The following is a 26,275-nucleotide window of genomic DNA, read 5'->3' as shown; positions in this document are numbered from 1 at the left end:
GCTGTCAACCTCCTCGGCTCTGCGGTGCACGTGGGCTTTAGGCGCCGGGACCCCGCCCGGCGGCACTTCCTTGCGACGGCGGCCGCCGAGGGTGGCGCTTGGGGACGCGCGGCCGCCCCGGGGCATCTCCTGCCTCCGGCTCTCGGGAAGCAGCCCGGAGGCAGCGGTGGGGCCGAGGGTGTGGCCGGTGCTGGCGCGGCCTCTCGGAGTCAGTCGGGCGGGAGCTGCACGGATTGCGCACAGAGGCCGCTTGCTCGCGCTCTGCCCGCGCCTGCCCGCCACGCCCGGCAGCCCTTCCCGCCTCGAGACTCACAGTGAGCGGCCCGTTGCTCCGGCGGCACGCCCTCCGGCCCCTCGCGCCCAGCGGCCCGCAGCTGGCTGTCGGCGCAAGTCCATGCCCGGCGCCTCCTCGCCTCTGGCCCGCAGCGGCTCAGCTCTCCTGGGACCCTGGGCCCTGTTCATCGGACGCTCTGTACGCGTGTCCCCAGCGGCCGGACCAACTCAGAAGGTACCCGCGACGCTGCGGCCACCCTCCCGGGCCCCGGCTCCTGCCATTTTTGTCAACCTCCAACTTCCGAGCGAGCCGGAGAAACTGAAAGGAAGGGCGGGGGCCGAAAGGCAGAGGGAAACGCCGCCTCCTCCCCGCTCTGCACCTCGGAGCGCGGCCGTGGGCGCGCCGCCCGCCCGCCCGTGGGGCTGCTGGAGGATGTCCTAGTCCCGGCCGGCCTCGCCCCCGCTCCCCGCCGCTGCCTCGGCCGCAGCCTCCCTGGAGCCTATAGAAATCTTTTGTGTGGCGTCACCGCCTTTCGTTTAAATCCCGCTTCCTCCTCTCGTCTTCCTCCGCCCCCTCGCCGCTGCCGGATGCTTGCGCGATGCGCTGCTCCTCCCCCGGGAAGCAGGCGGCTGCAGGAGCACGCCCCCGCCCACTCGGACGCCGGGGCCGGGCCGCTAGTCAGGGGCCTCCCCGCGGTCCCCGGGAGGGGGGAAGGTATGGAGGCCACCGGAGCCAGGGCTCTGCGCGCGCGCCCTGGGGAGTTGGGGCGCCGCCGCCAGTTGGCCTTACGTAAGGGTTCAGCCAAGCAGGGGCTCCACGCGCTCTCCCCGCCCAGGGACCAGGTCTCAAAGGTGACCTGTTTCATGGACTAGCGGGAGGACACTCGGTACCATCTGCTAATGACTTGCTGGAGTCCAGTCTTCTCATTTTGCGGGACACCGTCCGGATTTCCAGACACTCCCCTGGCCCTTTGTGTTGGTCCTCTCCCACGGCGGGGTCTGAGGAGCCGAGAGGAGGGAAGCGCACTGGGCGTGGAGCCCCAAGAGCGCAGCTGGCAGCTTGCCGCGCCCTCCCTTTAACTCAGGGTCCCTTAGGCAGTTAGATCGCGGGCTCCGAACCACATTTCCTGGGGTCCCTCCCCCCACCCACTTATCAGTTGTGAGCTAGTGCAAGTTTTCTCTCCAAGATCCGTTTTCTCGTCTTGAAATCAGATATTCGGCACTGCCTGCTTGAGTACTTGGCTGGTAAAGAGTAGCTGTCAGGGTGAGCCTTGATTGGCACAGTTTGCCCACCCCTCTCCCATGCCCTCTAGGGCCCCCCTGCATAAGGGGTATCCATCGTGGCCAAGCTTTTGGAGGGAAACATTCTGCCTTAAGCACCTTCCCAAGGTCAGGAAGGCGGCATACGCCAGGCGAGGGGCCCACCAACCTCTTTTCATTTCACCTGGGGCCTTATTTTCCTGAAAGTGGTTGAAGCACCTGGGCTACTCCCCCACCTCAGTCCTGAAACAGGCCCTCTAGGTGCCTGGCCAGCCACAGGTTGGTTGTGTGTAGTCAACAGACACACTGGTCCCTCTGTCCCTTTCTGGGACCTGGAGTTGCCTTTTCAGCCAATTGTCATTGTTACTTGTAACTAGGATGACTTTGCAGTTTATTATCCAAACCGAAATACAGCGAGACACACTATTAATAAATTAACCAGGCATGACAGATACAAACCTGAGTGGGCAAGTCACCCTACTGAGAACAGGTTTGCTTAGATGCCTTGCAGACTCTAGGTAAGCTCTCTCATTTTGCAAACACAAGGCTGATGAAACCATTTTTGAAACAAGCAACAACTTTGTAGGATTAGTCCTTTATATTTGTAGGAGGAAAAAACAGTTGGCTAAGTCAGGTTCCTTCCACGGTTACCCAGGAGTAGCACCTTAGTCCCACATAGCTCCCGAAACTTACCGGAAAGGAGTCAAACTCATCCTTCTGTGCCGGGTTTATTCGTGAGACAGCCTTGGAATCAGGATTTTCCCCTGCAAAGCCGCTGGGTACCTTAGGGCCCTGTTTCCTTTTCCCCTGTGCGTGCAGCCTGTGTTGCTGCTGCTGCAGAGTTTGCACCCAAGCAATGAGCTGTGTTGCTCGGACTGTCCCAGTGTATTCCGTGATGTTTGGTTCGGCATTAAAAATTTGGTAGACACGTTTTCTTGGTCCTCATTGCTTCATTTTTCAGACAGGGCAACTTCTAAACTGGTCTTTGGAGGTTCCACCTCTGCCTTCCTTTAGGGCACCTTTACTTTATGCCAGCTGTCACTCGCTCCACGTGCTGGGCCGCTATCGTGTGCCAGGCCCTGTCCCAGGCATGTAAGGAATATGAGGGCTTTACCCCTTCTAGAGAGTAAAGGGAGACAGCGTCTCAGAGCCACACTGACAGGAATCACAGTCTCACTGTTGTTGGGACAGTGAGAGCACGGAGTACAGAAACGACAGCAGACAACACTGCTTACCAAGTCATCTGGTTGCAGCTCAGCAGGTTTCACGTGACTGATGCCAACAGAAGTTAAATGGGAGTGATGCTTGGCACTCAGGCGGTGAAGGGCTCGTCTGTAATTCTCCAGTCTCTCTTTCCCTGCTGCAACCACTCCAGAGTCTATGTTCTAGATGTTGGGGCCAGAAGGTGACAGAGTGTCAGGAAGCCTGGCCATGGGGAAGACCCTCCACTGACCTGTGTTGGGCATAAAATGTGAGCAAAAGTAAATTCGGTGTGAAGTCACGGAGACCCAAGGGTTGTGGCTGTAGCATCCATTCATTAGTAGAGGGACTGTGTCTAGCCCTGTGGTCACGGGAGTAAGGGCATTCTCTTTAGAGTCAGCAGCCATTACCCCTTCTACCCTCTTTTAAAATTAAACTATGAACCAAAGGCACTGTGCAAAGTAATTTTCATTAAAATGGAAAAGGAGGGAGGGAGGAAAGCCGAAAGCACGTAGCCTGAAGGACTGGCTGGGGGAAGGCGAGTGGAGGAGTGCACATGCGGAAGCTGGGGCCGTGTGGGGAAGAGCTTGGCCACTGGAGGACACAGGCTCTGGCTCAAGGCCACCACTTGGTAGGAACTGAACTGAACAAACACATGAATGAATGAGGTGCACATAGAGAGCTGAATTCAGGAAGGTTTGGGGAGGGACTCACGGGATGTGGGGGCAGGCAGGCGGGGAACCCTCTTCCTCTGTCCTCGCCTGGGCGACTTGAAGCAGGTGTAAGACAGCAGTGTGAGTGCCCTGGTTTGTTTATTTTATTGTGGTGAAACATTTGAAACATACAGTTTACCATCTTAACCGTTTTTGTGAACTTACCCATTCTGTGCCAGCAAGTATCACACATCCTCACTGTTGTGCAGGCGTCCTCGCCATCTAGCCCAGAAATCTTTCATCGGCCCACAGTGAAATTCTGTGCCCACTAAACAGTAATTCCTCCTTCCCTTCTCCCCCCAGTCCTCGAATCCACCATTCTGCTTGCCGTCTCTGTAAGTGTGATGCTCTAGGTAGCTTATATAAGTGGAATCATACAGTTTGCATCCTTGTGTGTCTGACTTATCCGTCTTCGAGTAGTTTCTTCAAGGTTCATTGATATTACGGCATGTGCTGCAGTCTCCTTCCCTTTGAGGACTGAGTGACATTCCACTGTATGAGTAGGCACGCTGCGTTCTGACACCAGCTTTTGCGTTGCACTCCAGCCTTGCCAGACCAACAACCCAGCTGTGTCCGGTCTACAGTGCCACCTGGCGGTCACTTGGGGGCACTCTCTGCCCCAGTGTATCCTTTTGAGCCATGTCCTGTTCTGTGTTTGGGCTCCTAGACTGGCCAATTCACTCTCGGGCAATCTTTCTTGCCCACAGCCAAACATCACACTTTGTCATTTTGCTTTCAACACAGCCTTTTAAAGGATAGGAATTTATAGCTGGAAAGTGTGCATTTCCCCTCCCTTTCCCCTGATGCACTCATCTGCATGGGTGGTGAATGAGAGTCCGACAGTCAAGGGACCAGTCAAGGGACAGTCAAGGTTCATTCAGGAGCAGGGTCACTGTGTGACAGGTCACTGCTTATTCAGCATGTCCTCCTGCTCTCTGGCATGTTGTGTGCGCACACAGTAAGGACACGTGGGCAGGATGTCACACATCGGTCCTGTGTCTGCCCCCTCTACCCCCTAACCACCCTCCCTGCTGTGTCTCTCTGTTCACCTGAAGCTAAGTGGGTGAGGGAGGCCTGCGGCAGGACTGGCTCTACTGTGGCAGGCGCCCCTGAACGTCCAGGGCCCCAAACCTAGGAACTCTAGAATTTTCTCCAATCTGGTTTACTAGAAGGCCCTGCATGGAGATGAAGCTTGCTTTCACAAAGAAATTCTTTACCAAGTTTCCTTACTGGTTAATGAACTTTGGATGCATTTTTCATTTTGAAGAATCTTGTAAGGGAGAAAAATTTCAAGGCAATATTGCAATATTATAGATAATTTGAACTAAGTGTATTATTCTGGGAATCTCCATTGAAATTAGATTTTTTTTTTATCTTGGTGAGGAGAACAGGATCAATCAATATTTTGGAGGCATCAGCGTGTTTAGATGCCTCTTGCCCTTTTAAAATACAACTGACTTGAAATACCACTGCTTACGGTTTCCTCATATTTAAAATAGGGAGGTTAGTGTCATGATATTATCCCTTCAGGTCTTAACTGCCAGTGATCTATGTATGGTTTATCTCTGCCAGTCTGCAAACTCTTTAGGGCAGGGACCTAATTCTATCAACATTTCCATCTATGTCTCACCTGGATTGTGGTTGAGAATAGACCCTTACTGAATAAATTGTCAAAGAGTTGAACTGAATCATAAGTTCCAAATGCCAAAATAGTAAAAATGCAGTCAGTCCTGATGTTTTCACATCAGTGCGTTATAAAATGAATTTCTTCTTCACGTGAAACTCGGTAGCCTTGGAATTTTTTATACAATCCTAACAATTTCTATCAAACACTAAATGACTTTTTTTTCCCATATAACTAGATACTGTGGCCCCAGATTCCCGGCAATTCTGCACCTTCACTTGGCAGCTGGCAACATGAATGACCAGGGGGACCCCTCCCAGCAGAGCACATGATCGAGCACAGCTGTGCGTGTTTTTTAGCATGACTGCACCAGGACAGGGCTCGGAGCCACTGGGTGGAGCAATACACCCTGGGGAGAAAGCTTATGACATTTCCCCTATGATTTCAAAAAAGAAAAGAAAAGAAAAACCCTCTTTTTCTTAGGAGTTGTTTCTGCTCAATGTCAGTAGAAAAGGTCCTAGCGTGTGTACATGTAGATGCATGTGTGAATATGTACTGTATCAGAATCTAAACTGCAAAGGTCCTGGACTGAAGGTCAGGCAAACATTGTTAGCTAGTTGCCTTGTGAACACCCATTACCTCTGCTCCCTCGATAACAGAATCCCAATTTTATTGGGGGGACAGTGTATCTAGCTAGAAGACAGTTTGCCAGCCTACCTTTGGAGAGCTAGGTTCTAGCCAATGAGATGTACACAGAAACGCTGTATGGCATATCCATGCAGGCTGCTTCAATGAAGCTGACTCCATTGAAAGGGAGGTTCCTTTTGACCTTTCTTCCCCCTGCCTCCAGATGAAAGTCAGCTTGATGGCTGGAGCTCCAGCAGCAATTTTGCAACTTGTGGTAACCTTGAGGATGGAACAGGATGACAAACGGACTGGGTGCCAGCTGACTGAAGAGCCACAATGCCAGCTCTAGATGCTTAGTTTCCATCTGCTTCTGTGAAAGAAAAACCAAGCAATCTCAAAGACCTTTTTCTTGTCTGAAACACTTAAAAAAAAATTCAGTGTTCTGTTATGTACAACCTATTATTAATCCTGTCCAAGCAAGGTATCCAGTTTGCTCAAGCTGCCATAACAAAGTATGACAGACTGGGATGCTTAAGCAACAAAAATTTATTTTCTCGCTGTTCTCTGGAGGTTAGAAGTTCCAGATGGAGGTCTGGCCAGCGTCGGTTTCTTCCCAGACCTTTCTCCTTGGCTTGTAGAAGATGGCTGTCTCCTCCCTGTGTACATGACAATGGCCACATTTTCTCTTCTTACAAAGACACCTGTCCTGTTAGATTAGGGCCCACCCTAACGAACTCTTTTTCACTTAATCTCCTCTTTAACGACCCTGTCTCCAAATGCAGTCACATTCTAAGGTATTGGGGGGTTAGGGCTTCGACCCAGGAAATTTGGAGGGACACGATTCAGACCCTAACACAGGCACAAACAAAGGGTTTATCGTGGCTCTTTTTAAAATTTTGGTCACCATAGAAAAATTGGTAATAAATGTCTGTCAGGAGTGTAGTTAGGAAATAAACCATTGGGATATTGACGCTAAACCATATGTTAATTCTGTATCTCAGGCTAAAGAATAAAAAGCTCATCACGTCTGATCATTAAGTGGGAGAGCATGAAGGAGCCAATATGCTCGCCAATTTGCACAGTGTGCTGCCAGAAACCTGTATAAATGCAACAAAACCGCCCCTGGAGCCACTTCGATGCTTGTAACTGTAAAAAAACGTGCCTAGTATGTGACAAAACGACACTTGGTGGGCGCGGAGCAGGGCTGGGGATTGTGGGGTGGAGGAAAATATTTGGAACTTTGTAGAAAATATTCTGCCATGACGATAAGTGATTCATGTCTTCCTTACATAGTTAAAAATTTGGTAATTGAACGACAATAATTTTTTTTAAAAAAGGGATGACTAAAAAGCAAAAAAAAAAAAGAAGAAGAAGAAGAAGAAGAAGAAATCAGCCGACCTCTCCTTTAAAAGTCGAATTTCAAACCACCTCTGGCAAAAAACCTTTTTAAGAAACTAAATCGAATGATTCAGCCTTCAAAAGGATGAGTCAGTCAGTGCCTACAAGATTTGGTGAACAGAAGAGATACTGACGATACTTTTTAATAAAAAGTAATGTTTTTTAAAGCTATTTCGAGTTGAAGAGATGACAGGAAAGCTGATGATTGAATCCTCCAAACGTAACTTTTTAAAAGCGTTTTCGAGAGTCTGAGAGCTGACAGGGAGGCTGGAGCTGATGGGGCCGAATTCCCCTCAACTGAGCAGCAAAGCGGGGCCAGCCGTTAAGCTGCGCAAAAGTTCCCAGAAAGTCCACACCCGTCGCGGGAGGCCCTCGGGAAGCGCCTGACTCCGGGCGAACCGGGCTTTCCTGCAGCTGAGGCAGCGCCAACTCACCTCACAGGCGAGACCCTGAGGCCTCGCGAGGCGCTGAAGAGCGTTCCCGGAGGCCCTGAGGGAGCTTTTGGCCCCGGCCCTCGCGCTGGAGAGAAAAAAGTCGTCCCTCTGGCGGAAAAGGAGCAGGAGCGCAGCATGGGTGCGCCCCTGGGCTGTAGCAGCCACAGCGGGACTAGGGGAGGAGTCTCGGGGCGGGACAAAATGGCGGAGGGGAGGGACTTCCAGAGAGGACGGGGCGGGGCCTGGTAGGCTTGCGCCCTCCAGCGGGTGGAGCCATCAGGGCCTTGGAGCCGGAGGCGTGCACTGGACCGGGTCCGGAAAGGGGAGTTTGGGCACAGGGCCGGCGGCTTGCGCAAGCGCAGCCTAGCGGCGACGCGGTGAAGATGGCGGCCTCCAGCTGGGTCCGCGCGGCCGTGTTCCTACTCTGCGCCTCTGATCTGCTGCTGCTGCTATCGCCTGGGGCCGGTGCGGACGAGGGCACGGCCGGTAAGCCCGGCGAGGCTGCTTCCCCTCCCCCGAAGAAGAAGAAGAAGGACATTCGCGATTACAATGATGCGGACATGGCGCGTCTTCTGGAGCAGTGGGAGGTCCGCGGCGCGCGCACACCCTAGGGCTTTGCTCTGTTTTGGGCCCCGCTACCCCTGACCTCCCACCCCCTCAGGGTTACTGTCTTCCAACCCCCTAACCTCCTCTCTGCTCGTGCCGCGAGTCCTTACTGATCCCCTCGAGCCACCGGTGACCCTCCGTCCTAAACCCCGATTCCCTCGCTCTGTCACCACCCACCCAGGCCTCTATCTCAATGCCCCGGTCTACCTTTCCTGGGGGCCTTTCCAGTCACGGGTGTGCCTCGCGTGGAGCCTTAATTTACTTGTAGTGCCCTGGTCGCCACCCCTACCTTGCTCCCCGTGATCACTGAGCCCTGCCAATGGCAGGGAGAACTTTCCCATTGTATTCATGAAGAATGGGGTGAGTGGGTGGTGAGTGCTGTAGTCGGGGTTACTTTTCAAGAGGGTCAGCTTCAGATTTAGTAGTTTTCTCGTCTTTCAAATCAGTAAGATTTCAGACTTCCCATTTGGGTACATTTCCCTAATGAGAGTTTTGTAATTTGGGGGGTGGCTGCCCTGGTCATCACAGACTAGTGGCTTTCATGGAACTCACATCATTTCATTGAAAGGAGCAATGACTTCTTGTGAGAGTAAGCTTTCTGAATGTGCTGTGGTGCGTAATTACAGGAAGTTTGTAATAAGCTTTTCAGATGAAAGTTCTCTAGCCAAAAACACATTGCTGCCTTTTCCCCATCTAAAGGTGGCTGTGTTGTCTCATTAACCTAGAGACAGAAATTAGGATTCCATTCATTGTCACCTTGGGCAAGTCAGGTCTCCTCTCTAGGGCTCAGGTTCCTTATCTCCAAGATGAGATTCTTTCCAGTGCTGATGTTTCATTATTTTATGGTTCTCTCTCTGTGAGTGTTTGATAGAGACTTTCAGAGGTGAGTTTAAAATACCATCTGGTGCACTTGAGTAGCAGAAAGCAGGCTGTATTTTCATTTGGGGTACAGGGGAGGGTGTGGAGACCGCTAAGGAACAGAGAACGTAACGTAGCACTTCCTTCCCAGTTTACCATCTCCCTTGCAATCTCCCTGTCTCTTTCTGGACTCCAGCAAGTGAAGCTTTTGGTCTGCCAAAGTGAGAACACTGTCTCATGAGGAAATCCTACCCCAGAAATACTTAGAGCCTGAGCTGGAGAAACGGGCGCTGCAGAGATGAACAGGGGATCCAGCCACTGGAAACAGAAGATAACAATAAAAATAACCATAACACAAAGTTGGCGTTGCTGATGCCTTAAAAAGAAAGCGCTGTGGGAATCTCGCAGGGTTTCAGGGAGGAAGTGGCATGTTAATAGGCAAGAGAAGTGTGGGAGAAGGGCCTCCCTAACTGAGCAGCGTGAGCAGGAGATGGGAAGTGCAGGAACTGGGCAGAGTGTGCACATTATTAATGGCCTGGCTCTGGAGTTAGACCACCTGGGTTCACACCATTCAACTTGTGAGTCTGGACTGGTAGAGAACCTCCCTGCACTTTAGTTTCCTCACCTGCAAAAATAGACGTGTTAGTAGTATCCATGTAGGTAGTTCTGAGGACCAACGGAGAAAACATGGGAAGAAGCAAGAATGCTGCAGCTCTGATCATTCGCTCTGATGATATAAAAATCTGTCACTCGATGTAAATTAGTTTGGTTGTCTCGAGTAGACAATGTCTGAAGCAAAGTAGTGAGAAGTAAAGACATTGGGAGCTGGGTCACGCTAGGCCTTGGGTGCTGTGGGGTTTGGGCTTCAGAAGGAACTATACGTCCCTGGTGAGTTGAGAAGTTTGAAAAGTTGGAATGTTTGTATTTAATCATTCATGCTCCCATCCCCCAAACGTTTTCTCTTTGAAGTGCCCTTCTGTATGCAGACATAGTTTTTATATCAGAAAACATAGCATCGGTGAACTTTGTTTGTTTTTCCCATAAGGGTTCAGAATATACCTTGGAGTGGATATTTCGGCTTTTGAAGGTCTTTGAATAGTGGAATATCATGCTTAGGGCTATACTTGAGAAAAATTAATCAGTCGGTAAAGTTTAGGATGGCTGGTCAGAGAGAGAATCTGAAGGCAGAGACAACTTAATATTTATTGAGTGTTCATAAGTTGTGAGAACTACTGTAACCATAGTATGTCATTTATCCTCTTACCACATTGGTGAGGCAACTATGTATCCCTGTTTTCTAGGTGATGACATTGAGGCCCAGAGAGGTAAAGTAACTTGCCCAAGGTGGCACAGCAATTTAGTTGACTCTCCAGTTCAGCCAGTTTAAAGGTTGTTGTTACAACCATTTTGCTACACAGCCGTACACATTGGTGAACAGAGGTGCAGGTGGAAGGTAACGAGGACCTGGATTAAGCTAGAAGCTTCAGGAATGGAGCAGAAGGGAGAAATGGGACATATGCTTGTAACAGGACGTGGTAGTTGCATCAGAGTGTATGCCCACAGGGTGACAGCATAATATAGTGAAAGGACAAAGGTTTTGACCCCAGCTTTACCCCTTGGTAACTGTGCTCCTCATTTTCCTATGCACAGAGTCAGGAAACTTCCCGCTTGCAGGCTGCATGCAGGCTGATGAGATGACCTTTGCAGACACTACAAATGTCGGCTCCCTTCCCCAGTGTCTGATTTTTCCTTCCCCTGTGGGAGAGCGTGTCCGTCTCCATGGATGCATTTTTGTAGGAAACAGTACTTTCTCCCCTGGCAGACATCCCTAAACCCACCCCCTCCTCTTTTCCCGCTATTCTTGTGACTCAGTATAACACTTTCAAGATTCTTAACATGTGTCAGTATTTGTTGTTCTTCCTCGCTGCGCAGTATTTCATTGCATCACCACACCAGAATGTGGCCATGTTTACCATCTGTCATGTTGAGGAGATTCTTTGGGAGTGACGAGGGGGCTGTCTGTGGTTGGCAGCCTGGAGTGGTGGGCAGTAAGCACTGCCTGAAACAGACTTGTCGAGCAGAGGAGGAAAGGGGCCGGGGTTTGCTTTTTCTGTTACAACATAGGTCACAGATCTGCGCCTGACGCCCTGTGCATCAGGATGTGCTTGCCTCTGCCACTTGCAAAACACATTTCTGATGTTTGGTGCTCTTCCCCCTCCTGATAGAAAGATGACGACATAGAAGAAGGAGACCTTCCAGAGCACAAAAGGCCCTCTGCACCTGTCGACTTCTCAAAGATAGACCCCAGCAAGCCAGAGAGCATATTGCAATTGACGAAGAAAGGGAAGACGCTCATGATGTTCGCCACCGTGTCAGGAAACCCCACGGAGAAGGAGACGGAAGAAATCACCAGCCTCTGGCAGGGCAGCCTTTTCAATGCCAACTACGACGTGCAGAGGTAAAGCACCTCCCAGCTCACTGAGGACGGCATAGGCTGTGCTGGGCTCTGTCTAGCAGGGTGGTCTTGGAGGAATATTCGTTATTGGTCAAAGCCAGTAAGTTGTTTGCTTTTTTTTCCCCCCTGAGTAAAAAGTTGTCTAGCTTAGCTTGTTGGCAGGCCGCATTAGTTAGAATTTAACAGTGTGCTTTCTCTAGAAGTGTCTGCTTACTGGAGAACACTTTTCTGTGTAGCTGTGTTCATACATAAGCTTGGACCGGACTGGCAACACACAACTAATGTCAGGGAAAGGGTCTGTTTTTCATAGCTCAGGATGATCCTAAGATACAATTTTAAGGAATTTCTTTTTTCCTCCTCAATAATATCTCTAAGATTTAGGGTCTTCATATGTCTTAGTTTAGGAAGTATAAAAGTAATAAAAAGAAGTGAAGGAATACTGAGAGAGTGTCAAGAATGTCAGAGGGCTCTTGTTAGCTTAACAGACACTTAGGGGAATAAATCGGCCACCACTGCCCCAGGGCAGCCCCTCAGGAACAGAAGTGCCTGCCGTTGCTGGTGCCCCCTGGCCCCGTCCTTTCCCCTTTGCCCCTTGGGACCGGTGGCGTTGAGTGTGGGTGCACTGGGCTGCTTGCTGTTAACCTCCGGGGTTAGGATTTCTGTCCAGTAGCTGCGTGTCCTCTCGGGCGCCAGTGGAAACCAATGGTTTTCAGCCTTTGTCAAAAGGCATCTTAACTGGAACTGGGCACTACAGAATGAAAAACAGACCCCAGCAGCAGCCTGCTCCGCACCGCCCACGGCCACGGCCCCAGGGGCTCTCCCTCATTCCGTCCCTCAATGGTGCCGCCCACTGCACAGGAGACCCAGGCCCTGCCTCTGTTCCAGTCTGAGCCGAGGGGCTAGCTAGTCCAGCCAGCTGGGCTTTCAGATAAATCTCAGAAGCTGCAGGGCCTTTGCAAGTCCAATTTTTTGCTCTGTGTCCATGTAGAATTTGAGAGGGGCTGTTTTTCCTGGTTAAGTGCCGCAGAAAGTCTGACCGATTAGCCCTTCGCTGGCACGTGCTGACTGGTCACCTCTCCCTGTCAAGGTTCATTGTGGGCTCCGACCGCGCCATCTTCATGCTGCGTGACGGGAGCTACGCCTGGGAGATCAAGGACTTTTTGGTCAGTCAAGACAGGTGTGCTGATGTCACTCTGGAGGGACAGGTGTACCCTGGCAAAGGAGGAGGCGGCAAAGAGAAGAACAAAACAAAGCAAGAGAAGGGCAAGAAGGAGGGAAAACCGAAACCCCGGGCTTCGAAGGAAGACAATCGAGCCGGGAACAAACGAGAGGACCTGTAATGGGGCAGCTGCGGCCGCTGCAGGAGCATGCGGGACAGAGCACAGCCAAGGCTCTTGGGGGTGGGGCAAGTGTGGGGCACTGCACACCAGACAGAACTCTGCCTCCTTGTACAGAGGGTCTGCCGCATGGCCGGTTCGTGGTCAGAGTAAGAATCACTGTTGAAAAGGCTGAAGTAAGGAGATAGGTTTCTTGTTAACGCTGGACACTGCCAAGTTCAGGCTTACTATAAAACCTCTTTACGTGGAGACCCGACTGTTGCTTTTTCTCATTTAAATTTTGGGGAGCTGCTGACTGCTCTGTCAACCCCCCCCAGTGCACCTTCTCTGTTGTGTGTCCTGTGGGGGTCCACATGCTTCACGTCCTGTTAACACTGGAAGGTACCAACTTCTTATCAAGACAGATGTTAAGCCTTCATTTAAGTGAATTGAGCTTCTCATGCCACAAAAAATCATTTTCATTGCTATTGAAAACGTGCCCTGAGCGCCCCGCCCAGAGCTCAGGTACTTAAATGTGCGACCTGGGCACCAGCAGGCATGAGTCCCGCACCTGCAGAGAGTGCAGAGGACAGCAGTCATGTCACTCGGAGCTCCCGAGGGTTTCCTTTGAATGTCTTGCATTCAGGCCGGTGTCATGTCAGGTGGCCAGTGAGATTCAGGGTCCTGTTCTGTGTCCTTATTTAGGAAACTGATGCTCGTGTTGGGGTTTGCGTGTTTCATCGGAGGTGGCCGTTTTACAGGACAGGAATTGGGGGCTGGCAGAGTCCTCTGCAGAGTGTGGCAGGACACCTGGTAACCTCATTCATCTGTAAATGTGTTTCTTTGATAAAGTGCCTAAATTTGTGGTGCTTCCGTATGGTACTCACATGATGCCCTGCCTGCTAATGTCTGATGTCACCGTTCGCATCGGAGCCTACTCTGGGTAAGAGTTACAGAATTTCTATACAGATGTCATTTTTAAGAAGTAAAATTGTTTGTAAACACCTTCCGTTGTGATTTCAACCAAATAACACATCTATCTAGTCAGTGCCATTGTGAAAGAGGGTGCCGGGTGGACGGTCTGTTGAACGGCTGCTGCCGCTGCTGTCCCAGTGGGCACTGCTGCAGCTCTTACCAGCAACATGTATGTTCACAGCGTGTAGTGATGTGTAGATGCCGGCCTCACAGCATCTGCTTTCCCACTCGGTTCTGTGCTCTGGCTGGGACATTTGCCCTGCTGACACCCTAGCCTCCACACCGCGCTGCTGCAGGGGCGAAGCACTAACCCTGGCTAAGTTTGTGGAGCCAGGTCAGGAAGAGGTAGGTGGCCTCCGTTTCCCATGCAGTTTGAGCCAAGAGGACATGAGGTGGGAGCCGCTGCGGCCCCCCTGGACCCACCCAGAGGTGCTGTCAGAACAGAGCCAGTACATGCTGTGAGGAGACGCAGGGGACAGCCAGGCCCCGCTGGTGTCGTCTAAGCCAGCGATTTCCAACCTTTTTCATCTCATGGCACAAAACCTAATCACTAACTATAGTTCTGCAACACACCAAAGAACTACATACTTTTTGCCACTCGCTCCAAAAAAAAAAAAGTGTCATTTTGATTCATTCACCTTAGATGGCTATTGTTGTGTTGGCTGTTGTCGTTTTTTTTATTTGACCATCTAAGGGAAGAGAGGTTGGTGCCCCTGAATAGACAGGTCATTGCATGTTTTAAATATCTGTGTGGCACACAGGTTGAAAATCACCGCTCTAAGCCCCGAGCCCAGTGGGGTCTGAGGTGCACCCTGGGGCTCTCCGTGTTTCCACAGGGCAGTTTGCCGGGCTCCTGTCAGCTGCAGCGCTGACGGTCCAGTGCAGAGCCGCTCTCCCAGCTGGGTGACTGTCTTCACTGAGTAGGACGGAGTGCGGCCATTACGCTGCCTGTCCCCTGTGTTTGCACTCAGTCTTCCCATTAGAATGTCATCTGTCTCACACAGCCACCTCACCAGTAGTTGGGGGGGGGTTGGCAGGAAGGCCCATGAGGACAGGGCTGGAGGGGCGAGTGCACAGATCAGGTGTGATAGGCAGAGACTGTACAGAGATGACCCGGCGGCCCTGCGTGCAGACCCACCAGCAGGAGAAATGCCGTACGTGAGGGAGGTGGGAATGTATGCACAGACATGTAAACTTAATTTTAATTTCACACGTTGGTTTTCAAGTGTGTTCATCTGACACATTTGCACAGCCTCTTGGAACTACAAGCTGTCAAAGGAGAACGTGGACACAAGCACGTCCCTCATCCTCACGCCCAACAAGCTCCATCCAGGAACCTGAAAGCAGCCTTACCTCTGCTGTTCCTGTCAGCTTGCCTGGGGATTTTTCTGCAGTCCTGACAGCCACTTTGCTAGAAAGAGCCTTAGTGTTGATTTTGGGGGATCATTTTTTAATATCCTAGAACACTTTCAATTGCAGATTCACTTTTTTTTTTTTCATTTTGGGAAAATGTATCTTCTAAGTTATTTCTGGGTTTTGTATTGGTGTTTGGGGCACGGTTTTTTTTTAGCTCTGAATTGAGTTTTATTTTTTTAAATGTCATTGTTTTTGGCCTCACTGAGCTTTTTAGAGCATGTACACGCCTCCTATTCCCCACCACACATGCATCCACCCCTGCCCGGGAGGTGGGCGCAGCTCCAGGGCACCGCGAGCCAGCTGGGGCAGGGAGGTGCCCTGACCACCAGCCAGTGAGCGCCCACCCTTCACACAACCACTGTCAAGTGAGGTGCCACTGTCTGTTCTCTCCACCTCCTGGTGCAGAAAACCAAGGCACAGCGGGGGAAGTGATCAGGTCGAAACCCTCTAAAGTGACCACTGTCCCTCTGTATAAAGACAGCAGTTAAAAATGGAGGCATGTGTCCACGAGGGGGCAGCAGAGGCCCACCTGCCTCAGGTTTCGCCACCTGCTGCTCAGACACCGGTCCTGTGGGGAGAATTCTGCTGGTCCACAGACCGCTCACGCTGTACTGGCCAAACGCCTGCGAAACGCGCAGACACCCTCAGTGCCTCTGAAGTCCTCTGGGAGCCGTGTGTGCTGACCTACTTCACTGTCACAGCCCAAGGCTGCGGGCGCCACATTGTCTTCCACACAGGGAAACTGAGGCTAAGAGAAGGCGAGCGTTTCCCTCCAAGGCCACAGTGCCAGGATCTGAGCTCAGACATTCCCACGTGAGAGCAAACCAACCCAGGATGCCACTGCTGCTTCCTAGCTGTGACCTTGGCGAGGGCTCTAACCCTTACGAGTTTCTGTTTATTCATCTAAGAAACAAACCAAAACCACGATAACAGTTAACAAGTGTCGAGTGCTTGTTCTGTGCTTCACCTGGATTCCCTCACCCCATGCTCACAAGGCCTGAGGTGGGACTTTCCTTAGTGCCCACGGGCTCCGGTGAGGTGCTTAAATCACGTGCCCGAGACACACAGCTCATAAAGTCAGGGCTGGGCTGTCCGACCTCAGACTCACTGCAGACACGTCAACCGTGTGGGGGTATGGAGAGCAAACAAAACGGTGCGCACAGAGCCGGCACACACCGGGCGTTCCACAGGTGGTGCAGGCCGAGGAGCGTCTGTAAGGCCACCTGTGAGCAGCGGGAGGGCGGGGCCTGCCCCTCTGCCCCCCCCCCCCGCCCACCCTGGAATATTCTGGGAACTGAAAGAGGCAGACCCATGGGGCGTGCCATCAACCGTATTTTCTTAGGAGGCCCACGGTGGAGGAAGACAGACAGGGTGGCATCCTTTGTACGTTTACCATGGCGCAGCGAGGGTTCCCACGGCAGGGCCCTGTACCCTGGTGAGAGCAGAGGCTCTGGGGCACTTTCAGGCTGTCAAAGGACTCCCCGGACACAACACTTAAGACAGTTCTTCATTTCTCTGACAAGGACTTCTCCAAGTGCATGTATAATAAATAAATAGAAAATATATCTTTGTTCATGGTGACGCCTACAAGAAATGTTTACATACAAAACACACTATACAGCGAACTCCCGAAAAAGGACCTGCTATTTCGGCGACAGGAGAAAGACCAGCATGGCAGAGGTGTGCTGTTCTCAAGAGCCTGACTCACTTTGATGCTCACGCACAGAAGGGACAAGGCCGTTTCCTAGGCAGTAGGAGCATCGCTGCCACCAGGAGCACGCCTGGACATCGGCTGCTGGAGCACAGTTTGGGAGAGGAGGACCCTCAAACAGATGCTTCCTGAAACGGGCTGAACCTCGGACGGTCAGCATCCCTGGCCGCCTGCAGTGAGCGCATCCCGAGGGGTTCACAGTGTGAGACCCTTGCACGAGAGGAGACTGAGAAACACGACGCAGACGAACACGAGGTCACTGTAACTTGCCTCCCCCTCCACTGTTCTGCCCACAAGGGGTCCCCCCCCTGGGACCAGGGGCTGGGAGGCTGCCCTGTGGCCAGAGGCAGAGTCCTCTTGTCACCTCCTAGCATCAAACATCCTGCCATTTGGTGGCAACACCTCTCTGGCAGTTGGCTCAACCTAAGGAATGGGCTCGGACCGAGTCTCGGGGGTGCAGCTGGGCCCTCCCTGCGGAAGAAGTGTGGCCGGGGAGGGAGCTGGCGCGGCACGAGAGTATGAACCACAGGTAGTTTTCCCTCTTCGAGGAGCTCCCGCTCTCTCCCCAGGGCAGGGGATGGAGCAGTAGCTGCAGGGCCTGGGGTGGACCCCACGGCTCCTCAGGCCCCGCGAGCAGCCGAGGTGGCTCACGGAGAACGTTCTGGCGTGTGCGGTGCTGTGTGCTGGGCTGCACCGGCAGAGCTACGGAACAGGGAGCACCACGGACGACCGCAGCCCTGTGCCCCGCGCGTGGGCTGGCAGGTGGTCTGAGCACAGTGGAGGCTGCCCCGCTGCCTCTCCCTACCTGAGGCCTTCCCGGGACAGGTAAAACCTTTCCCTCTCCGAATGGGTGCTGGTCCCCATTTTACACTCTCTGGCCTCTCCGCCTGGTGTCCAAGGGCGCCTGTGCCTGACTGCCGGTCCTCAAGCCTGGAAGGCCCTCCCAGGCACTGCCCTGCCATCCTGTGGGCCCCGGCACCCAGCATCAGGGGCGCTCCCACCCACTCCTGGGTTCCAGGCACTACATAAAGCCACAGGCTTCCCAAATGTCTAAACTGAAAGGGGTTTTAAAAGTCCTGTAGTCTGCTGATCCCAACCTGGGACTGGAATTTCCTGACGGGTTTACAGGCCTCACCCTTCCCCCAAGGGCAGGCAGTTCTGACCCCACAGCTCTGAATGTCCCACTGCTAACACTCCTGAGATGGCTGGTTCTTGCTTACGGGACAAAGGTCTCCATGAGGCCAGAGCTCTTCCTGCATCTACTCCCAGTGTGTGTGCTGAGGGCGTGGGGTCTGCAGGGGCCCAGCACCTTGTCTTCATCCCCGCCAGAGTGGCCCCTGCTGCCGGGGCAGGCTGGTCTCCTCGCGTGGTCCCTACACCTCCCACGGGAGAGGCACGGCGGGGAGAGAAGCACCCAGGAGACCACAGGGAGGACAGGTATCCAGCACCTCCCCGGGCTGCAGGTAGACAGACGCACGGGTGGGGGCAGACGGAGGTGCCAGGGGTCTGTGTCCTTCCCTTGGCTCCCACCTGGACCCACGACCTTCGTGCACAGGGGCTGCGCAGGGACCAGCCACCCTACCCGGGTCCGCTGCCAAGAGTCCCCCGTCCCAGTCCACACAGGACGGCCCCAGGGTGACAGTCGTCCTCACAGCCTCTTCTTCCTCACCACGGGGATGGGCACGACTTGGAAGATTTTGGCCTTGTGGTCCTCGGTGTCCAGAGTGACCCAGGTGGGCCGGAAGCTGCCTTTGAAGCCGACGAACACTGTTTTCTCTGAAAAGCAGAGGTGAGTCACGTGAGCAGAAACCCTGGGGGAGAAGGGCCCCGCAGCGCATGGTGTCCCCTGTGCCCAACCGCTGAGGGTGCCTGAAGGTGTTTGTACGGGGGACACAGGGCCTCAGCTGAGCCTCAGCCACCTGCACAGGTGACCCCACGACCACTGGCAAAGCCCTGCCCCTCTGTGCACCCTGTGGCCCTGTGGCCCCAGCTGTGATTTTGTCGTTGGGGTGGCGTGGCAGCTTGGAGCCCCGCCTTTGGGTTAGAAAAGCTGGGGCCCAAGTGCCTCGACCGTCTCACCCTCAGTCCCCTCACCTATGTGGACATGGTGGCACCGTGAGACTAAGAGAATGGGCAACAATCGTAAGACTATTCAGCACGGTGCTGGGCTGAACACGTGGCCACTAGAGCGGACACGCTCACCGTCCTCTACAGCTTCTCTGTCTCCCCTCAGCCCCTCTGAGCACAGTCTGATGCTGCTGCCGCCTGTCACGCGGCCGTTTCTGTCCCGCCAGCTGCTTCCCTGTGTCTGTGCCGGGCTTCAGCCCAGGAGAACTGTGGGACCCGGCCAGGCCGCACCGGCTCCGGCTCCCCCTGCCTGCCTCCGGGGAAGCAGGAAGCTTTGCAGACTGCAGCAGGCTAGGTTGCACACGGTGCTGAGGAAGGTAGGGGGCGTCCCAGCCAGAGTGGCCAGAACTGGGATAGGTCAGACCAAGCCACTTTGCTGCTGGTATTTTTTGGTGCAAAAGAGGCCCAGCTGTTGGGCGAACAACTCTAGCAACTTCCTTCAATGTTTGGCCATGTGTAGAGGAAAGTGCCTGTGCAGGTGGCACCTGGCCCTGCATTCTGGGGACCACCAGGGAAGGGGCTGCCACCCACAGAGGCAGCAGCTGAGCTCACACAAACCCAAGTCCAGACGGCTCACCTTTCAACCTGAGCCCCTTGTCCGCCCCGAGCTTCTCTAGCACTCGAGTCCACGGGCCCCTGGAGATGTGTCTTCCCTTCAATACCATGAGAACTATGGAACTGAGCGAGAAGGGCCGATTAGAGGACGAGGGGGGAGGGAAGTGGAGCACAGGGACTGCGCTGCACCCAGAGGCCCGGCCCGGCCAGTAGCCTGGGGATGGGCAGCTCCTGCTGCGGGCCGCGCCGCACGCCCTCCCACACACCCGGCTGCAGCTGGCACCCGCAGCTCTCCAAGGCTGCACTCTGTCCCCAGCGAGGACAGAGCAGGTAGCAGAGCGCGCCCCAGGGAAAGCACTGTGCCAGGGCCGGTCCCATTTCCTGATCAGGGAGCTCTCCGTCCGCTGCTAGGACAGGACCACTGGGAACCTGGGGACGGAGGGAGCCTGAGCGCCTGCGTGTTCAGGGAGAGTTCGCCTGTCCGTGCCTGTCTGGTCAGGCAAGACATCATGACTGCTCTGTTCTGTGAATGGGGAAACTGAGATAAATAGTCGCTGGGTATCTGAGAGGACCTGCTAATGGGAGGGGTGGCTGGGTGGGCGTGCCCCACCCGAAGGCCCCAGCCTGCAGAAGCCCACCCGGGAGCAGGGAGTCTCCACTCGCCCGCCACGGTGTGTTCAGGCTGAAGTGCTGTGAAAACAGCCTCCGGGGGGACCAGATGGGAGGAAGTGACCACCCCCCAGGAACAGCAACAGGGTGGAGGCCCGCTGGGGCTCCAGCTGCCGTCTCAAAGGAATGCCGTCGACCACAGACCACAGGCCAGACTGGAAAATCTGTATGGGCCCCTGGAACCTGCTACTACCCCGCTCCATCCCCTGCCACCCCCCAGTCCCATCGGGAGCAGAAGGAAAGTTGTCAACACGCAGAGGGCTGTGCACAGTCAGAGCAGACGGAGAGGAAAGCCGGAACTCGCGGCTGTTGGGGAGAGGGGGAGCATCGCAGACACACCCTCGGCTCCGGACTCGGGCTCTGTCGCCCCACGACTGACCCGGTCGCTGGAATTCCAAGGGAAAGCTGAAGTCCCCTGGCTAGGCTAAGCCCCCACACTGGAGGACTCCCAGGAAGGTCGTGTCCCCCGGACGGGGACCTGGCTTAGCTCGGCGGTGCCCTCTCCGCCTGCTCTGGGCTTCTCCACAGCCCTGCACCTGTCAGCGAGGACTCGCCCTGCCACCCTAGAAGCTCCAAGGAGTCATCCCTGTTTCGGGCGTGAGCAGCTGCCTCCTTCTTCCCTTGAGACCTGGGGCCATGGGCAGCTCTGGGTGGGGTGGGGGGTGGGGCGGGGAAGGCCCGAGAGGAAGGCAGACGTGGGCAACTGCAGGAGCAGCAGTGGGGGGGCAGGACGTGGTACCGAGTGCAGACGAGGAGTCTGACTGTGGCCGAGACTCTGCACCAGCCGTATGGATGGTGAGGACGGTGCCATACAGATAGGGAAACTAGAAATTTGGCTCATTTGGGGGATTGAAAAAAAAAAAGCCAAGAACTCAGTTCCACAGGAGACCTCTAGGTGGCGAGTCCAAGTAGCCATGGTTGGGGGGAGTGTCTGGCTTCTAGTAGAGATCTGGGCTGGAGACACTCACAAGCCACTGGCATTTGGATCCTATTAAGAGCGTGGGAGGGAATGAGCTCATGCCGGGAGACTGTCGAGGTGGGGGCGAGGGCCAGGGCCAGCTCCCCGTCTGTAACCGGGCGGCCAACCGCCGGGCCTGACCTGCACTCACACGGCCCTGGCTCCAGGAGGAGAATTCCCGCCTAGCACCCGCGACCCATGGGCCAACTGGGGAGAGAGCCTGGGCTTCCCCAGCCTGCACTGCGGGAAGGCCTCAGGGACAGGAGGGCCCCAGACTCACTTGTCGGGGAGGGCCAGCACGTAGCTGAAGAGCTGCCACGGTACGGCCTGCAGAATGGCGCTCCTGAAGCTCACGTGGCCCAGCACGCGCCCCTGCCTGCCGTCGATCACCACCATCTGGATGCCATCCTCCATGCTGGGGTACCTCCTGCCATCCACCTGCAGCCAGAGCCACACGGGGTGTGAGGCGGGGCCCCGAAGGCAGCAAGGCCCAGGGCCCTCTGCCCGGGGTGCCCACGCCAGCCCGGGCCGCAGAGGCTGTCTGCGCAGCTGCCTGAAGCCAAAAGCAGCCTCACTTAGTTCCCAGCAGCCTGCTGGTGGGGGCTGCACAGTGCCACCCCCAAAAAGACCTGCCCACCTAGAACCTGTGAAAGGGACCTTATTTGCAGTAGGGTCTTTGCAGATGTAATTACGGATCTCGAGATGAGCTCATGCCAGGTTTAGGATGCACCCTAAATCCAGTGACTGGCATCCTTATCAGAGAGGCAGGGGGACACGTAAGATGCCAACACGGGGGAGAGGACCGTGTGAAAACACGGGCAGACGTCGGAGGGACGTTTCTACAAGTCAAGGGACGTTGAGGACTGCCACAGCCACCAGGAGCTAGGACAGGCCTGGAGCAGCCTCTCCCTCCAAGCCTCCAGAAGGAACCGCCCTGCCAGCACCCTGACTTTGGACTCGTGGCCCCCGAGCCGCAGGGGACGAATCTCCGTTGCTTTAGGCCGCCTGGTATGTGAGGACAGCCTGTGGAAACTGCCACCCCCCGTGGACGAGCAAGCTGGCTCTCCGCAGGGTGCAGCCCCTTACTTCGATGTAAGCGAGGTCGCTCAGGAAGTGGAACAAACGCTGCCTGGAACTTTCCATCTTCACCTCCAGGAAGTGGTCCTTTGTCTTCTGCAAAACAAACCACCCCCCGGGCGCCATTGGATCTGAGGCGTCAAGTGTACACCCTGTAGTGGTCGTGCCCCGCGGCTCCCCCGCCCCTGCCCCATCACAGGAAGCATGTTGGGAGCTGAGCAGGGGTCCCGAGAAGACCCTGCTCGGGCCTGAGCCCAGTGGAAGGCAAAGGGACTGGCCGGCCGCCTGCCACTCACCAGCTGAGCACCGACCAGCTTCCGGGGCATCGGCACGTCCACCACGGCCCTCTCGGCAAACCGGGGGTATGCCGCAGCCGTGCAGTCACTCACGCCTGCGTTCTTGGGGATCAGAGCTTTGATCCTGATCCTCTCACAGCCCTTTGCAGAGCAGAAGGCAAACTTCTCCCTCTCGTTCTGGGCCTTCAGCTTCAGGAACAGCAGCCTGCGTGCGGGAGGTGGGGGGCGGGGGCGTTGGCTGTGGCCTTCCCACAGGACTCGCACTTATATGTGGGAGCAACGCCTGGCTCCCGTGCCGCCTGGCAAGCCCCACCGCCCAGAACACAGCTAGAGCCCCTCGGGTGGGTTGTGGCCTTGAAAAATGGGGCTGATTCTGAGTGTGGAACGTGTCCGGACCCCCTCACGTTTAGCCTGTTGACTTTTCTGAACCCCCGGTCAGAGTGATTTGACTATAAAGTGTCCTAGCCGATGGTGGAAGACAAGGCAGCCACTGAAGGCAGGTGCGCTGAACCGGAGTGAGAAGCGACTGCACATTTATACAGCAGAAAGATCATTAAAAACGGCCCCAAGATTTCAAAATGCCCCACAGTTTGGGCTCCTGCACAGGAAGCAAACACCGTGTGACGCGGTCAGTGGTCCCTGAGCGTGTCACTGCACTAAGGCGCAGTGTCCTGGGAGCCCGGGAGCCGTCTCACGCCTGCACGGGCAGGTGCGCCTGCGGCAGAGGAAGAGCACACAGTGGGGCAGAGCCGGCCTTCCCTGAACGGGGAAGGGCCCGCACAGGTGCGTGCGGGAGGACGACGCTGGACCGCCAGCTTACATCACACCCAGAACAAACTCAAAGTGGGCTGAAGACCTAAATGTAAGGCCCGAAACCCTAAACCTAGAGGAACACACAGGCAGTTAAATCTCTGACACTGCTCGTAGCAGTATATATATATATTTGGATGTGTCTTCTAGCGCAAGGGAAACAAAAGAAAAAATAAACAAGTGGGACTACAACAGACTGAAGTTTTTTGCACAGGGAAGAAAACTCAAAAGAAAAGAAATGGAAAAGAAAACCTGAATGGGAGACGATACTTGCCAAAGGGGTTAACACCTAAAATATGTCAAGAACTCATGCAACTTCATACCAAAAAGACAGACGACTTGGTTAAGAACCAGGCAGAGGACCTGAATGGACACTTCTCCAGAGGACGCACGGAGGGCCCACAGACACATGGAAAGACGGGCAACGTCACGAACTGTCGGGGACACAAATTAATGCTGCGACCAGGTACCGCCTCACACCTGTCAGAACGGCCAACGCCAACCAGCTAACACGTGCTGGTGAGGGTGTGGAGAAAGGGGACCTCGTGCACTGTCGGTGGGAGTGTAACCCGGTGCAGCCACTGTGGGAAACAGTGTGGAAGGTCCTCAGAAAACTGAAAATGGAACCGCCCATGACCCAGCAATTCTACTGCTGGGTAGTCATCCAAGGAGCCCCAAAACACTAGTTTGAAAAGGTATCTGCACCCCTAAGCTCATTGCAACATTTACAACAGTGAAGATACAGAAACATCCTAAGTGTCCATCGATGGTACACACACACACACACACATACAGACTATGACTCAGCCATAAAGAGAATGAAATCTCTCTGTGACACGGATGGACCCAGACAAACAGCCTATGATGCCACCCATGTGGAATCCAAATAAAAAAACAGAGGCAGAGTCAGACACAGAGAGCAGACTGAGGGTCGCCGGAGGGGCGGGGCTGGGGGGGCTGGGCGAGAAAGGGGCGGGGCTGAGAGCACAGAGCCTCAGCTGGCAGAGCAGTCCCTGCCGCCAAACAGCACCGGCACAGTCGGTGCTGTCACAGTAAACTCTGTGCGGTGACGGATGGTCACCAGATATGTCATAGTACTCAATTTACAAGGTGTATAAATGTCTCATCTGATTAGACCTGACACTAGTATAATACTGAATATCAACTGTAATTGAAAATTTTTAAAAATTAAGAGACATGGCATGATTGTCAATTGGCAAAATGATAAGCTGAGCAACAACAAAAACCCCACTGAATTATACAACGAAGTCTGCTTAAAGGTGACCAAGGGGGATATCTTAGAGTGTTCGGTGTTTTGCTCAGAAAGTTCCAACTTGCGCAGTGGAGGTTGCCTTGGAAATTCCACCCTTTGCAATTTTAAAAGAAGGAAAAGCGTAGGTGGGGCCCCGAGTCCTTGGCCTTGGAGCCTGTGTTCACTCCCAGCCCTTTCCACCAGCACAGGAGGGACACGGAATTCCTCCCCCACTTCTCATCTGGAAGGGCTCTTCCACACACTCCAGGCGCCCCCTGCACTCGCTCTTCCCGGGGGATGGGGGCGCCCTGTCTGGCTGGTGGGTGTCAGGGCATAGACAGGTTGACCATAGGCAGCAGGCACTCTGTCCACTGTTCTGCACCCCAGGTCCTCGGGGCCGGGCTCCAGGTGGGGAGCCCGCCATGGCCCGTGCCACCCAGAGCTGGGGGCGCACCGGGACTGCGAGGGACCTCTGTTGTCCAGGGCTCCATCAGCAGGAAGGCTGACAGTCCCCTCCTGGCCTGCTGGCCGGCCTGCGCACAGCTGGTCTAGAACTGGGTGGGGGAGGGCATGGTTTATTGCCCCCCGCCCCCAACCTGCTACGCTTCTGATTCTCAAACCCTGACTTCCTTGTGATCACAGTGACGGGGCCCCTATTTCATAACCAAAAAAGATAACACGGGCCAGCTCCCTGCCTGCCCTCGACCTCAGTGCCAGGGTGGGAGCGGGCCCTGCCTCTACCCTCCCCCACTCCCAGAGGGCCACTGTCTGCGTGTCATCGCAAGAGAGAGGTGCTGGCTTCCTTAAGGTGTTACGTTCTCTTTATGGGGAAGGGGCCAAGACAGCCCCCTCATTTCCCCTCCCCCTCACATGGCTGGTGACTAGAACCTCATGCCTTTCAGCAAAGGGGGAAAACTGAGAACACACGTTTGTCTTACTCCCAAAGCTTAATCACTTGCAAAACGTCCTTGGTGGACGGACCCATCAGCCTCAGACCGGAAGTGCCCGGGAAGGGACCCTACACTAACGGGCACCCCTGCAGGGAGGGTCTCAGGACCACTGGCCAGGCCAGGCCGTGGAAGCTCCTCACCCTGACGCCTCGTCCCAGTAGTAGTGGCTGCGGCCAGGAACGCTCTGCTCCACTTTCTCCATCTGCAGGGTCCGCACGAAGGTGCCTGTCTTGGACGTCTGCTTCAGCAGGCGGTTGTGGACGTCCGAGAGGATGGAAAAGCTGGTGCCTCGCGGGTAGCAGAGCCCCACGCGGATCCAGTCGCCCCTGGAAACCAGGACAGAGTTGGGGTGTGCCGGGCACATGGGAGAGAGACCCGAGAACTCCCCCAGGCGCCTCCACTTGGGCAATGGGGGTCTGGAGGACACTTGCTGTTGGCGGTGACTGTGTGGCTAAGTGTTCGAGGAGAGAGGGGGGTCACTGAGATGCCCGTTGGGGGTCCCCAGGTTCTACATGGGGAGCTCCCTGTGGAAGTCTGGTTGGGAAGGGCCCTCTTTCAGCGGGACGTCAGCTTGTCTGTCAGGCTCTCCTGGGAGCCTGAGTGCAGGGCCCCGCAGGCCTCTGGGCCTCACTTCCCGCATCTGATCAGTATCCACCTCACAGGAGCACCGTGCACGGAAAACTCCCGACCACAACTCGGGATGGGGCAGACGGGG

General features: G+C 54.7%; 3 protein-coding genes across 5 annotated transcripts in view; 1 reads left to right on the top strand and 2 right to left on the bottom strand.

Annotated features, from left to right (window-relative positions):
• Positions 1-2,288, bottom strand: part of CFAP161 (cilia and flagella associated protein 161) — a 60,426-nt gene extending 58,138 nt beyond the window's left edge. The window contains exon 1 of the mRNA XM_037164206.2: positions 2,227-2,288. The gene's annotated coding sequence lies outside the window, so the exon portion shown is untranslated. The remainder of the gene's footprint in view (positions 1-2,226) is intronic.
• Positions 395-13,770, top strand: MESD (mesoderm development LRP chaperone). Of its 2 annotated transcripts, none has more exons than XM_053658966.1 (3): positions 395-508; positions 11,219-11,451; positions 12,536-13,770. In XM_053658966.1, exons 1-3 carry the CDS (start codon positions 395-397, stop codon positions 12,786-12,788), a joined length of 600 nt encoding a protein of 199 aa, XP_053514941.1. In that variant the 3' UTR covers positions 12,789-13,770. The 2 variants fall into 2 exon arrangements, with proteins under 2 accessions (XP_053514941.1, XP_037020104.2); XM_037164209.2 differs by lacking the exon at positions 395-508 and adding an exon at positions 7,865-8,116.
• Positions 13,771-16,505: 2,735 nt separating this feature from the next.
• The window catches only part of CEMIP (cell migration inducing hyaluronidase 1), a 104,507-nt gene continuing 94,737 nt past the window's right edge, over positions 16,506-26,275 (bottom strand). For both annotated transcript variants that reach the window (XM_053658981.1, XM_053658982.1), the window contains exons 25-30: positions 25,701-25,886; positions 22,549-22,753; positions 22,262-22,348; positions 21,456-21,613; positions 19,571-19,671; positions 16,506-18,642 (exon numbers count right to left, since the gene is read on the bottom strand). In XM_053658981.1, the coding sequence (XP_053514956.1) occupies positions 18,515-18,642; positions 19,571-19,671; positions 21,456-21,613; positions 22,262-22,348; positions 22,549-22,753; positions 25,701-25,886 (865 nt within the window). In that variant the 3' untranslated portion in view covers positions 16,506-18,514. The remainder of the gene's footprint in view (positions 18,643-19,570; positions 19,672-21,455; positions 21,614-22,261; positions 22,349-22,548; positions 22,754-25,700; positions 25,887-26,275) is intronic.

The sequence above is a fragment of the Artibeus jamaicensis genome, unplaced genomic scaffold (genome assembly GCF_021234435.1).
Source record: "Artibeus jamaicensis isolate MK-2021 breed Jamaican fruit bat unplaced genomic scaffold, CSHL_Jam_final scaffold_612, whole genome shotgun sequence".
NCBI classification, from domain to species: domain Eukaryota; kingdom Metazoa; phylum Chordata; class Mammalia; order Chiroptera; family Phyllostomidae; genus Artibeus; species Artibeus jamaicensis.
Note: the sequence above shows the minus strand (reverse complement) of the source record. Positions and strands in the feature narration are given on the sequence as shown.

Excerpts from the sequence above, each read along its gene's own strand:
- MESD (XM_037164209.2), top strand. The coding sequence starts at position 7,913 with ATGGCGGCCTCCAGCTGGGTCCGCGCGGCCGTGTTCCTACTCTGCGCC. Across the intron at positions 8,117-11,218 it reads GTCTTCTGGAGCAGTGGGAG|AAAGATGACGACATAGAAGA; the intron begins GTCCGCGGCGCG and ends CCCTCCTGATAG. Across the intron at positions 11,452-12,535 it reads GCCAACTACGACGTGCAGAG|GTTCATTGTGGGCTCCGACC; the intron begins GTAAAGCACCTC and ends CTCCCTGTCAAG.